Source organism: Xyrauchen texanus, chromosome 42, assembly GCF_025860055.1.
Source record: "Xyrauchen texanus isolate HMW12.3.18 chromosome 42, RBS_HiC_50CHRs, whole genome shotgun sequence".
Lineage (NCBI taxonomy): Eukaryota > Metazoa > Chordata > Actinopteri > Cypriniformes > Catostomidae > Xyrauchen > Xyrauchen texanus.
This window is the reverse complement of record NC_068317.1, coordinates 24,495,403-24,508,341: the sequence shown is the minus strand read 5'-3', so window position 1 is coordinate 24,508,341 and position 12,939 is coordinate 24,495,403. Positions and strand designations below refer to the sequence as shown.

Genomic DNA, 12,939 nt, shown 5'->3' with positions numbered 1-12,939 from the left:
AATCATTAGTTGCAGCCCTACGCCGTTATTACCTCCACTAAATGCACAAGTTGAAAATGGCAAACTGAGAAAACAAGCCGCAAGATAGAGAAGCCCCTGCATCATTCAAGTCTCCTGTCTGGGAAAGTTTTCTTCTTGCAGTCAACAGCGTTGGTCTGTTTGCAAACATTGCTCGACGCGAGTGCCGTATACTGGTAATACATCAATGATTGATTATTTATTTACACTGACATTACCCGAGGATAGATAGCATGCAGCACACACAGAGCCGCAGGTGAGCCCGAAACTGCACACAGACACAAGCTCTTCCGTCTTTAAGGAACTCAGAGCTAGTTCGGACAGACAATAACAATAACTAAAGCACTTGGAGTGTTCATTACTAAAGTTATGTTGCCCTACTCCATTGATAAAGGTGTGGGATTTCTACGTATGATTAAAACACTTTTGTTGCGTCAGCATCCATTTTAAAAGCAAGGTTTTTTCCTTCTAAAGTAATATACAGCTGCCAAATGTTGAATATATGTTGATTTGAGTATGAAATGCACTTTATGTTCATGCATGTAGCATAAATGCAGGTATTACGTTTAATGTTGAGTTAGTAATTAGAGAAGAATTTTTTTTTTTGTTAAGAACACTAAAGAAAACTAACCATGGTTTTATTTATTAATACTGTAGTAGTCATATATTAACCATGGTTTTACTATAGTAATATTGTAGTAGCCATGACTGGCAGAAATCATAATTTTGATAAAATTAACCATTGTTTTACAACAGTAATACTGCAGTTTCCATATAGTAAACATGATTTTACTATAGTATTTTAAACATGACAGTAACCATGTTAATTTTGTGGTTACTATGATTTTACTGCAAATACCATGGTTAAACTATGGTTCCTGTAAACCATTGTGATTTGTAGTGAGAGCAAATCTCTCAAAGTGTTTGTTACCAAATAGAATATTTTTTACTGTGGATTTGGCAGTAATATGTTTTTTTCTGAACATAACAAATACCATCTAAGAATCCACAACATGTCAAACCTTGAGGCGAATGGTCTACAACAGCAGAAAACCACACTGACCACTTTATTAGGACTATAGTGTTCCTCATAAAGTGCTCAGTGAGTGTATTGTTGGGCCAATGCAGTTCATGGTTATATTAATAAATTTTTATATTTGATTTTAAGGGACATTTCTGTTTGCTTTTATACCATGAAGAATTTTGGTACTATGTTTGGTCGCCACTTGGTGACCAATGTAAAGTCTATGTCCTGAAGAAAATCCAGTTGAAAACCTTTGATTTACAGCACTCATTTATCTCAAACATACATTATGGGGGCCTGGGTAGCTCAATGAGTAAGGATGCTGACTACCACCCCTGGAGTCAAGAGTTCGAATCCAGCTAAGTGACTCCAGCTGTGTCTCCTAAGTAACCAAATTGGCCTGGTTGCTAGAGAGGGTTAAGTCACGAGGGTAACCTCTTTGTGGACGCTATAATGTGTGGTTCTCGGTGGGGCGCATGGTGAATTGTACGTGGTTGCCGCAGAGAATAGCGTGAAGCCCCCACGCATGTTACGTCTCTGCGGTAACGTGCTCAAAAAGCCACGTGATAAGATGTGGGGATTGATGGTCTCAGACACAGAGGCAACTGAGGTTCGTCCCCCACCACCCGGATTGTCACTACGCCACCAGGAGGATTTAAGAGCGCATTGGGAATTGGGCATTCCAAATTGGGGAGAAAAGGGGAGAAAATCCCCCAAAAAACAAGACAAATAACATACATTATGATGACATAAAGAACAACAGATGTCTCTCTCATTTACCTAGCACATTTTTCAGCCTATAATCGGGACAGACGGCAAGTTCACTAGTCAGAGGAAATGAGCATACACCTTTCACTTAGTGATGGGTTTAAAGGTCAGTGTGAACAGGATGTGGAGGTTTACGTTGTAGACTGCATTGCTGAGTTGTCAAAAGTCTAAGCAGGCACTGCTCTGAGCAGCTGTGTCCTTGAATGAGGGTTTGTTTACTAATGCAGCATTAAGTTACAGCCTTATAAAACAGTAAAACGGCCAAAAAGATTCAGTCAGTCTAGTTACCCCTATAAGAAATGCAAAAAATGCTTCCAAAACTGGGAAGAGAAATAATTTAGCTACACTGAAGGCTTGGAGCCAGTCAGCAAGCAGGGTATATACAGCAATCCTTAAGTTAAATTTACTACTTTTTAATACCTTTTTTACTACCTTCAGAATTTTTTTTAAAACCATCACGACACTGAATTGCAAGTGTTAATCAGCGACCTTTCTATTATTTACACAGATTTTGACATATATAACATACAAAAAAGAATAGAGTTAGAGACTGATGTTGACAACATATTGCACATATTTATTTCACTTAGTAAATAAAAATAAAACAAACTACATAAAATGTGCAATGGAGAGAATGGATAGTTCCAGCACACTGGCTGGCATTCACTGCAAGTTGATGCATTACAAACTGGCATCTTCTATGAACTGTTGCTGATTCACAAACTGGCATCCACTACATGAACTGGTGAACTATTGTTTGCACTTGTGCTATAGCCCTAATATGAACTTGTGGGCATAAAATCCTATGGAAAGTGCCTTAATTCCATGGCCTTTTCCTCAATAGTTTTGTCCATTTTGACCAGTTCCTCTTTTTTCTCCTTGTGTCTCCTTCTAAGTGTGTTTGATTTGGTGATTAGCTGGGCCATTTTTGACCCAGCTTTCCCTCTGCCTCCTCGGCCAATTTGTTGGCATCATTTTCAAGGATGGCACAGACTTCGTCCAGGACTCTGCGTTGCTGCTTGAGCTCCTGTAGTTCGATCCTCTGCGGCCTTCCTTTTCTGTGTTTGAGTATCACTCTCCCTCTTTTACGCTCTTGCTCCAGGTAGAGCCTGTACTGGGACCTTGCTGAGGCCACAGAAGCCAGCAGTTCCTTGGTTAAAGGCACCTTGAGGACACCACCACAGCTACTGACATTGTCACAGATTAACCTCAGTGCCTCCAAGGATTCACCTAGAAGGTTACAGGTTTCCACCTCCTTGTTAATGGAGAAGCCCCTCTCCAAGGTGGCTTGTCCATGTGAAAGAAGTAAAACGCTCTGGCAGAATCTCAACAGGATCTCAAATAGATCTCAACATTCACAAAGGTTGGTTAAGGAGAAGCATTACTGCATACACATTTGATTTCAATTAATAATTGGTAATTCAGCAATTAAATTATTTAGTGTTTTTTTTCCAACAACAAAACCTGAGCCAAATATTAAATTTCTTTATTACATGGCTTGGTAGAATTCCAATGTAGAATGCAGTCTGTTATTTCTTGATAACAGACGCTGCTTAGCATAACAGAGCGTTGCCATGAAAAACAGAGCGTTGCCATGGACGCAATTCAGAGACGGAACGGACTATTTTCTTTAGCGGAAGCAAAACAATCGTTTTTAAATCAATAAACTCCTTTTTAAATCAATATTTTGGGTCAAATTATTGATTTATTTGGTAGGTAGCCATGTAATAAGCGGGATAATGTATAGCGAGGCGGTCATTATAGCGAATACCACCCCTTCAGGCTGATTAAGATCCCTCCGCTTCGGGCTCCTAGTCATCCTGTCAGGGTGGTAGCATTCGTTATAACAACCGCCTCGCTATACATTATCCCTTACATAACTGTGATAAGTTGTTGAATTTAACAAAATACTAAAAACATAATTTTCTTGTACCTTGAGCTATACCCCACAGGTCAATAAATGCAGGTGGGCCTACATGTTTCATTCAAGTAACTGCAGGACTTTGGCCAATTTTATTATTTTGTGTAACCAACAGTAAATTAGCCAACATCATCCTATAATATACAAAATCTTTGTGAATAAATAACTCTTCAAATGAGTGATCACAGGATAGAGCGTAAGTAGGGCTATATAAAAAATAACTTACCTTTATGTGATGCAACAAATCTTCGGCCCTTCCATGTCCCAAAAACTGAGATCCAAAGTATCTGGATTGGACACGGTCATCCTCCCAGTATCGAACATGGATGTCAAGCTGTTTTTTCTTTGACGCCTGATTGAGGCGCTCATCAAACATCAACACGAATGGCCCAGCCTTGTTGATGCCATCAACAAGCTGTTTTTTGAAGAACGATGCTAATCCAAATCTGATGATGTACCCGGTTTTGTCTTTACCACACGTGAATGACTTCGCGATGTCAGAGTCGGGAAACATCTCTTTAAACAGCTCCGAAATTCCTTCATTGGAGTTCAATGAGTGGTGTTTAACTGCAGTGTTCAGACACCACAGAGCCTCCGCGCGCAGTGTTGGTGTGGCGCCCATGGCCACCCGGAGGTCAGGCGTTGCTAGAGCCGTGGCGTTGGCCAGTAGGCCAACAGTGGCACTAATTTCGCGGCGGTGGTGGTGGAGGTGCAGCCGTACAGACAGCTGAGATTGGTAGAATTAACTGCTCTCTCCGAGAACGCATTCCATTTTTATGTTTAGTGGATTGCATATGCGACCAAAGTGCGTTAGCTCCCATCCAGTTGACATTGATGTTTTTTACACACCGAACAATAAGCCTGCCTGTTATTCCCTACTACAGGCCTGAGCCAGTCCTTAAACGCTGGGTCGTTCACCCAGCTACCAGAAAACTTGCATTTGCCCATGAAGACGACGATGGTTGTCCAGTCGTTGAAGATATGCCTTGAAGCAAGTCTTAAATAAAACGTAAGCCAGCCACTTCTGTTGAGCACGCAGTGTTCTAAGATGATGCAGAACGACCACTGAATATGACGTCAGCGTCAAACATAAGTTGAGACGGAGACGAAAGATCTTTGATTATGTGCGGAGATATGCTAAAGCCCATATTTAAACGAAATAACGCGAACGTAGATATAATTTCAATCAGAATTAAGACACCTGATAGTCTGAAAAAAATAATACCTAATTTGGAAAAATTAATACCTCTGAGACCACATTTAACACTTTTAATGGCCTTAAATTTGACACTTTTGATTTATCACTTTTTAATACTTTTTAAAACCCTGCGGACACCCTGGCAAGGTGTGAAATTGTTTACTGCCGTTCGTAAGGCAATAAGTGGCTTCTACACTAGTAAACGATGCAAATTTTAACATTTATTATGTGAGAGTGGGTCTATGAATAAAATCTAGTAGCTCTTTCCCACAGCTTCTATGGCAACACTAATACTACAGGTTGGCAGTCTGATGCTTCAAGGTTATCTTGTAGTTTGACATCCCATGATATCATTCCATCAGTCACAACAACAACAGCTATAAAATGTCGACCCATGCGTAACATCTGGGAAAACTGGATATGTACAGACATGTACAGAACTTGTGTAACTCTAGTCTCTGTAACACATCATTAAGAAAAGGTTATTTGGAGGTAGAGCACATGAAACATATGCTAACAGGATTTTGCTGTCTCTTGTGGCATCGTAATTCGTGCAAGCTCATGAAATATAATATGTTTGTTTTGGCAAACAAAAACAACTGCATGATACCAATTCTCTCTATTAGATCTTAACATCTGCTTTGAGTGGGAGGTCACAGGGTCAACGGACAACAGTGATTGGATGAAAAGCGGCAGATAAGCAGTTTAGAGGTCAGTAGGATGACATAATCCCACAAGGCTGACAACAGTCAAAGGAAATTTGTGGTAACAGATCTTCTTTGTCATGCTTCAAAAAGACACAAGTGTGAGTTTCCTTGCATAGAGAGTAAATCTCAAGAATTCTGTGGAAAACAAATCAAATTTCACCCCAAAATCAAAAGATATTAAAAAAAATATGTTTTGCCTATGGAAAATTTGACCTATTTTTATGAACATTTGGGGAAATAATTGTTAATATTTTCATGAAAATTAAGCATTTAATTTCCTCTCTGTTCTTTACTGTATATCCCCATATGAATCGATATCGAATCAAAATCAGAATCAAATCGAGAGTCTGTGAATCGGAATTGAATCAGTAAATCTGTATCAATACCCAGCTCTAATTACAAAGCAAAAATTCTTCACGTTTTTATTTTCTATATGTAAAATATCATTTATTCTTTTGATTTGGAGCTGAAATGTGACCAGGCATGTTCTTGACAGGACACCTCAATATGGTAAAACTAACAGTATGTATGTATATATGTATCAGATTGTGAAAACAGTAATTTCAGTTTGTTAACCCACATTGGGATCATGAGGAAGTGAGACATACAAGGAAGGGAAAATAGTGTGGTGTGATCCCGTTGTGAACAGGGAAGTCCCATTTAATCTGCATTTTCTACGGAATAGTCAGAGAGGCGGAAACTGGGACGTGTGCTCTTTACTCCCACAGAGACTAAAGAGATGGAGAGAGGAAATGAAGTCATTCCAGGTGCTTTGGCATCTGTTCCTTGGTATGCAATCCACACATGGAAGAGCTTGATAACTTACATATTAGAATGCATAAATAAAAAATACAGTACATTTCCTAATAAACCTTACCAAACAAATTAATAATAATTACCCAATAGCTAACAAACGTCAAATGAAACGTTAGAACTGCATGGTCTGGCACGGCTTACGAATAATTTATGGCATTTTGCAAATGTCATTATCTCCCCATGTCCACGCACAGGTGACTGGCAGTGACACAACCTCAGCACCGCTATCTTGCACCACACGCGGCTCCGCGACCTCACTGCACAGCCCCTGTCAGCTCTCATCAGTGCCTCCAACACGCCTCTAGAACATTCCATCACTTCCTTTCTCATTCTCTAGTTGGCATACAGCAACTCTAAATACTCCTAATACGTAACTAACTACATTACTTCCAGAACAAACAACATTTCTGAACAGCCTAATAACAAAAACTACAGGACTAAAAATCTACGAAAGCAAAATCTGAAGGTGAGAAACAAAAATAACATTTTGGGATGAGAGCACATTCTTTGTCAAGGAGGCAGCCAATCAGCTTCTTCGGTGAAGTGTCTCAAGATTTCAATGTTTAACTAATCAAATGTTCACAAAGGGTGAGTGAGTAATATCCAGGCCCATATCGAAACTTAATCTGCAAAACTCTGCAGAAAGCTCTGTAGATTTCCACAGAATTTGAATGCCAGTTATAAAGCTCAACACATCCCTTGTGTGGTTGCGATTATTAAGTATTTTGGCAAATTCCCCCCAAAATCAGTGCAGAAAATGCAGGAAACATATCTGCAGATTTTGTCTGGGTCTGGTAATTTCTAAAACAAATGAATGGATTTGGAATCCTTTCCCAATTTCTGTAAGTTGTTAATGAAAGTCAAAAAAAAAAAGCTTTGAGGGTTTCTATGCAGAAGCAGAATAAATAAAATTGGTTTTCAAAAGTGCTACTACTTCTATAAAAAACTAATTTAGAAAATGAGTGCCAAGGGTGCAAAACTATATCCACACAGCAAAATAAGAGATACATTCCTTAATGATGACAGTCTAAACAGAAAAGAAGGGGTCAAAAACAGGTTCTTCCACAGTCAGCACGACCCCTGTTTAACAACTTACATTTTTCACTTACTAACAGTGTTGCCCTCAGGATGAAATGAGATCCATTCATCCTTTATTTGGCATGAACGAGACTAATACTGAGTTTGAAGAATTTGTATCCATTAAGAGTCTGCCAGCATAGACAAAGGACCACTGAGAGGAACTGGAGAGCAATCTGGAGATGATTTTTAAGAAGTGAATGTCAAAATAATCTGACATTTAATGGAGAACAAGCTTTGTATTTAGATAAGAGATATATAATAATATACAGTGCCCCCAAAAAATATTGAAACCTATAAGCCATAATTAAAATGCATGAATAAATGTGCATTGTGCAACAAAATATCAAATCAATGGCTTTTATTTGAAAGAAATATGACACTCTTTTCAAGCAAAACATTTAGCAAAAAGATGTTTGAAGTTTTCATATTTTAAAACAATAGCTATACAGTTCACACAAAATGTACTGACACTTTGTGGATGTCAAATTTTGTGGAACAAGTCCAAACATGATGAACTACACATCTGCTATGACACCTGTGTGAACTTGATGGGAACTGACTTCATACATCCACTAAAATTAGCTCACTTGGTTAAAAGTCATTAAAAAACTGGCTAAGAAAATTAACTTAGTTCTAAGCAAAGTATCTAGCATAATTTGCATGCAAATGTCACTTGGTTTGATATTTTGTAAACGCAATGAGACATTTTTAATTGTGAATAGTGCCAAAATTCTTCAACGGTCCACAAAAATACTTTGTGGGGCCATTCTTCTTCTACAAGAACAAAACTGGTCACTTAAGTCTCCAGTTTGGGGGTGTGTCAATATCTAAATAAGAACTGTAAATGTTCAGATCCTTTAATGTAAACGTCGACAACACATTTCAAACCTGAAAGTAGGAAGTGAAATGATCAAGTTAGTTGCTATGTATGCAAACATTAGAAAACACATCAATTGCCCTTAAGGACCCCGTGGGTCAGTAAACGCATGCAAATCTTTCTTCGCCAGCTGATGAGCAGACATTCTGTAATTTCCAGGTCTTTCATCCTGTGTCAACACACTGAGATAATCACCTCTTCATGAGCACAGTGCTAAACAGCACCACAAGCTAAGCTAGAATGGCAAGGGAGCATCTTATTTTCACAAAGGCAAACAAAAACACAAGCATATGTTCAGAAGGATCATGTAGATTCACAGTGAGAAAGATCAGAGGCAGAATTTTCTTCCACTACAATTGCAAAGTGATGCAAAATGCTTAAGTGCAAAACGAGCTGATTAAGGCTAACGAAGCTTGAAGGGCAGCTAAAAATACTCATGTCCACTAACGGATGGAGGAGCCTGGGATCATCTTTACATGATGCAAAAAGAAGGTTTCATTGAAATTCAATTCTGGCCGCAAATGAAGTGTTTTGTAGTCTAAATGTTTAAAATGACACAGATGCTTGAGCTCTGCCATTTCAGTGCAGATATTGGGCCAGTGACAACCACATCAATGGTAATAACGCATTAGTACATCAATTACAAATGATCTTGTTAAATTATAAACATAATGCATCAGTGGAAATCTGAAACAAATATCCATATGGGCAGATCTTAAAGGAATTGTTCACCCAAAAATGAAAATTCTTTCATAATTTACTCACCCTCATGCCATCCCAGATGTGTATGACTTCTTTCTTCTGCAGAACACAAACAAAGATTTTTAGAAGAATATCTAAAAAATAGCTCCGCTTGTTAATAAAGTGCATGTGAATGGTGTCCAAAACTTGACCAAAAGCTCCAAAAAGCACACAAAGGAAGCAAAAATTAATCCATACGACACCAATGGTTTAATCCATGTCTTCTAAAGTGATTGACAACGTTGAAAATAAAAAACCGTCAACAGAAATGTTTGTTGTCGAGTAGTCGTTTGATCTCATTTACCGTAACATCACTTTAAACTCTAATGATGATGCGTAAGAGGAGCACAGCAGCTCACGTCTGACTGAGGAGAGGAAGAATTACACAGTGCACAGTCCAGATGCACTCTAAACTTTCCAAACAGCTCCAGGTGATGTAGATCACAAAGTATATAATAATGCAAAAATACAAAATAAGTAAATACAGATGCACTCTCATTGTGGAACAAGTGGAACTTGAGCTGCCGCTCCGCTGAAGCAAAACCTGCGTGTCGAGTATCTTTAAAGGAAACACCCACGTGTTACATCTTAAATGCAGTTATATTGAATAAGTTAAAGCTTTAATAAAGTTCAAATAATACGGAAGCAGGTCATGTAAATAACTACAAACTCCAAATCTGGTATTTCTCTATTCAGTCAGCATCAAAGTGTCCCGATCTAAGGGGGAGAGATTGAAACTCTATCCGGCTGATGCACACTCTGTCACGGGGACGCTCGTCCCTCGAGCGTGCACACTTAATGCAGCTAGTTTATAACGTAATGGCGAAATGTATTAATACGAGAGAGTTTATTTTTTGTGAGTTAAAGATGGACTGAAGTGAACAGAAATGTAAGAGAGGAAGTCCTCGCCCCATTATACACTGCAACAAAATATGTTTTTGATTTGATTTTGTTTTGGCTTGTTTTCCAATTTAAATATCTAAAACAATGTACATTTTCTTTAGCAACTATACTGCAGTAGAAAAAAAAATTATCTGAGAATGTTGAATATAATAATAAAGACACAAATATTTAAAAATATCTAAAAAAATCCTTAAAAAAAAATCTATTCAACTGAGAAGCAGCATATAAGATATTTATACTTCTTTTAGAGAATAGATCTTATAAGTATATTTTGTCTTTACTGCACTCGCAGAAGTATAACCAAGTGAAAGAAATACACTTATACTCAATTAAATGTATTTTGTTTAAAAGGATTTTTAGACAATTTTAAATGGAAAACAAGACAAAAACAATGATAACATTACAGTGAATTTCTTTACTTAATTAAACTTAATAAAAATTATTTTCCCCCTTTAATTCAGAAAATGTCATTTAGAGGTATTTTTAAAAGATGATTTTGTCATCGTAATTGTTCGTAAGCACGTTTAATACAACCTTATAAGCTGAATATTCAGTTAAGAGCTAATGATTAATCATTGCAATAATCGCAGAATAGTCGAATAATCGTTCTAATAATCGTTAGATTAATCGATTATCAAAATAATCGTTACATGCAGCTCAAGTTTTGGGTGAGAACAGGCCAAAACATAACTCTTTTTATCACTGTACAACTGGTGATCATGAGTTCAAGCTTGATTACACTTCCTGGTGCTTGACGGATGCGCAGAGCGCTTGATGGAGCTAGAAAATATAGTTGAGCTTGAAATTGTGATTGCCAAGGACACTGCTGATGTCAAGATTTAAAGTGAAATGGCAGTTATACCTTGGTCTGTTCTCATCCAAAATCGACTGGATCGCTTCAGAAGACATGAATTTAACCACCGGAGTCGTATGGATTACTTTTATGCTGCCTTTATGTGCCTTTTTTGAGCTTCAAAGTTTTGGCCACCATTCACTTACATTGTGTGGACCTACAGAGCTGAGACATTCTTCTAAAAATCTTTGTGTTGTGCAGAGAAAAGAAGGTCATACACATCTGGGATGACATGAGGGTGAGTAAGAGAATTTTCATTTTAAACTATTATTTCATGCAAATCAATCTAGAAAATGTCTCTTAAATAGGCATAGAGAATATGACAGAACATTGCAGTTTTTCTTGCATGACACCACATGACTAAACCATCCATCAGAAACAATCTTGGTTTGATCATGGTAAATGGTGTTGTCCTCAATGTCTATTACATCCCATTCAAGATCTTAATCACAGCAAATACCATAATTGACTGGTACCTAAACGGCTCAAAGCTAAGCAAATATCTCTGATTCAAAGACTGTGTTTGGTCTATCTGTTGGTCTACATATCAGACCTGAAGCAGTTGATTGTGATTTGTTTATTAACTGGTATAAAATGATGTTGTTTCCTCCAATACAGGTTGGTGCAGTATGTTTTGGCTCATTTTGAGATGCAGGCCTGCTGTCTGCTGTAACTTTGAGGCACGGTTAACAAATGCAAGAGCACTTATCGCCTTAAATGGTTGAGATCTTTCGCGAACCACACACACATCAATTAAACACACACACATTGCGATGGACAGCCAGACGCTATAATTAAAACGGGGAAAAGCAACATTAGTGGACAGTTCAAGTCAATTCGGTTTGCTCGTGAGATGATCACAGCAGAGGCAAAAATTCAAGCGTGTTTAAAAAAAATGATAATAATATTTTTTTTATGGAGAGAGCGTACGCGGTTCAATTGACATTCATAATAATATCACGATGAATTTCGGGCTGTTCGTGGCTTTTATGGGGAACTGGTTGTTTATCTAAATACCCCAGCTATTCACAGCCATTAAGGTCATTATACCGTTAGAAATAACAACACAGCGACTTGATTTTTATTAATTTTATTATTTATTAATTTATTTTAAAACAAGGATACGTTACGATTCCATGACAAACTGTGACCGTTGGTCTCGAGGGAACGCGTATTCAAAATCCTAACGGGGGAAAATAATTAATTCTGAAGATTTGAATGATTTCCTCAAGGTCAATTTGAATGGGCACAAACAGATACGTTGAAACAAAGAAAACGCGGCGGGATAAAAGCGGTGCGGAACGAACGCCTTTCCGTACACAAGCCCGGGGAAAATAATTGCCTCCAACATCTGGTGTTGTTCGTGTTTGAAAGGTGGAGTTGGTGGTGGGTTTTGGGGTGTAAGGAGGAGAGGAGGGAGGGGGTGCAGTTAACGGATTCTCCGTGACAGGCGTATTTTCGAAAGAATAACTCAATTATAATAACAATCTTACCCTCCGATAACTCCAGCTCCAGTTCAGCCAATCTGGCCCGCACTTCCAAAGGAAGGGGCAGCGCATCGCGGTCCGCCATTGTCCGTTCAGGGGGGATCACTCTTGTCCTCTTTCTTCTGCTTGTTCAGCGCTGCTGCCGTTTCTCCACGCCGCAGCGGTGCATAAGGAGGGTTGTGGGAGACGCTTGTCCAAAAGCAAACTGTTCGATGAATGATAGTGCAGGGAGATTTTTGGCCTCTCTCAACGAAGCCCTGCCATATCTGAAGGGCTCTGCCGTTAGAGTCAGCAGGGTAAGATGTGGACTGTCAGTGCGGTGACGGTGAGGCTCGTTGATCGGTGTGTATGTGTGTATGTATGTGTGTGTGTGTGTGTGTGTGTGTGTGTGTGTGTGTGTGCGTGTGTACGGCTCCTACCCCTCTCTCCTCTCTCTGTCACTCTCGCATGACGCAAGGCGAGTGTGGTTTTAACAGCCGCAAGGGGGCGATAGAGCGGGTATATTTACTATAGCGAATACCTTATGAAGTTCAAATTACACATTTA

The 12,939-nt window shown here is 38.7% G+C and overlaps 1 protein-coding gene across 5 annotated transcripts in view; it reads right to left on the bottom strand.

The window, feature by feature from the left end:
• Positions 1–12,786, bottom strand: part of LOC127635359 (disco-interacting protein 2 homolog C) — a 154,451-nt gene extending 141,665 nt beyond the window's left edge. For 3 of the 5 annotated variants that reach the window (XM_052115333.1, XM_052115334.1, XM_052115338.1), the window contains exon 1: positions 12,400–12,786. In XM_052115333.1, coding sequence (XP_051971293.1) covers positions 12,400–12,478 — 79 coding nt within the window. In that variant the 5' untranslated portion in view covers positions 12,479–12,786. Of the gene's footprint in view, positions 1–9,174; positions 9,211–12,399 lie in introns of all 5 variants that reach the window. The other 2 variants (XM_052115335.1, XM_052115332.1) reach the window with 1 other exon arrangement.
• Positions 12,787–12,939: the final 153 nt, after the last annotated feature.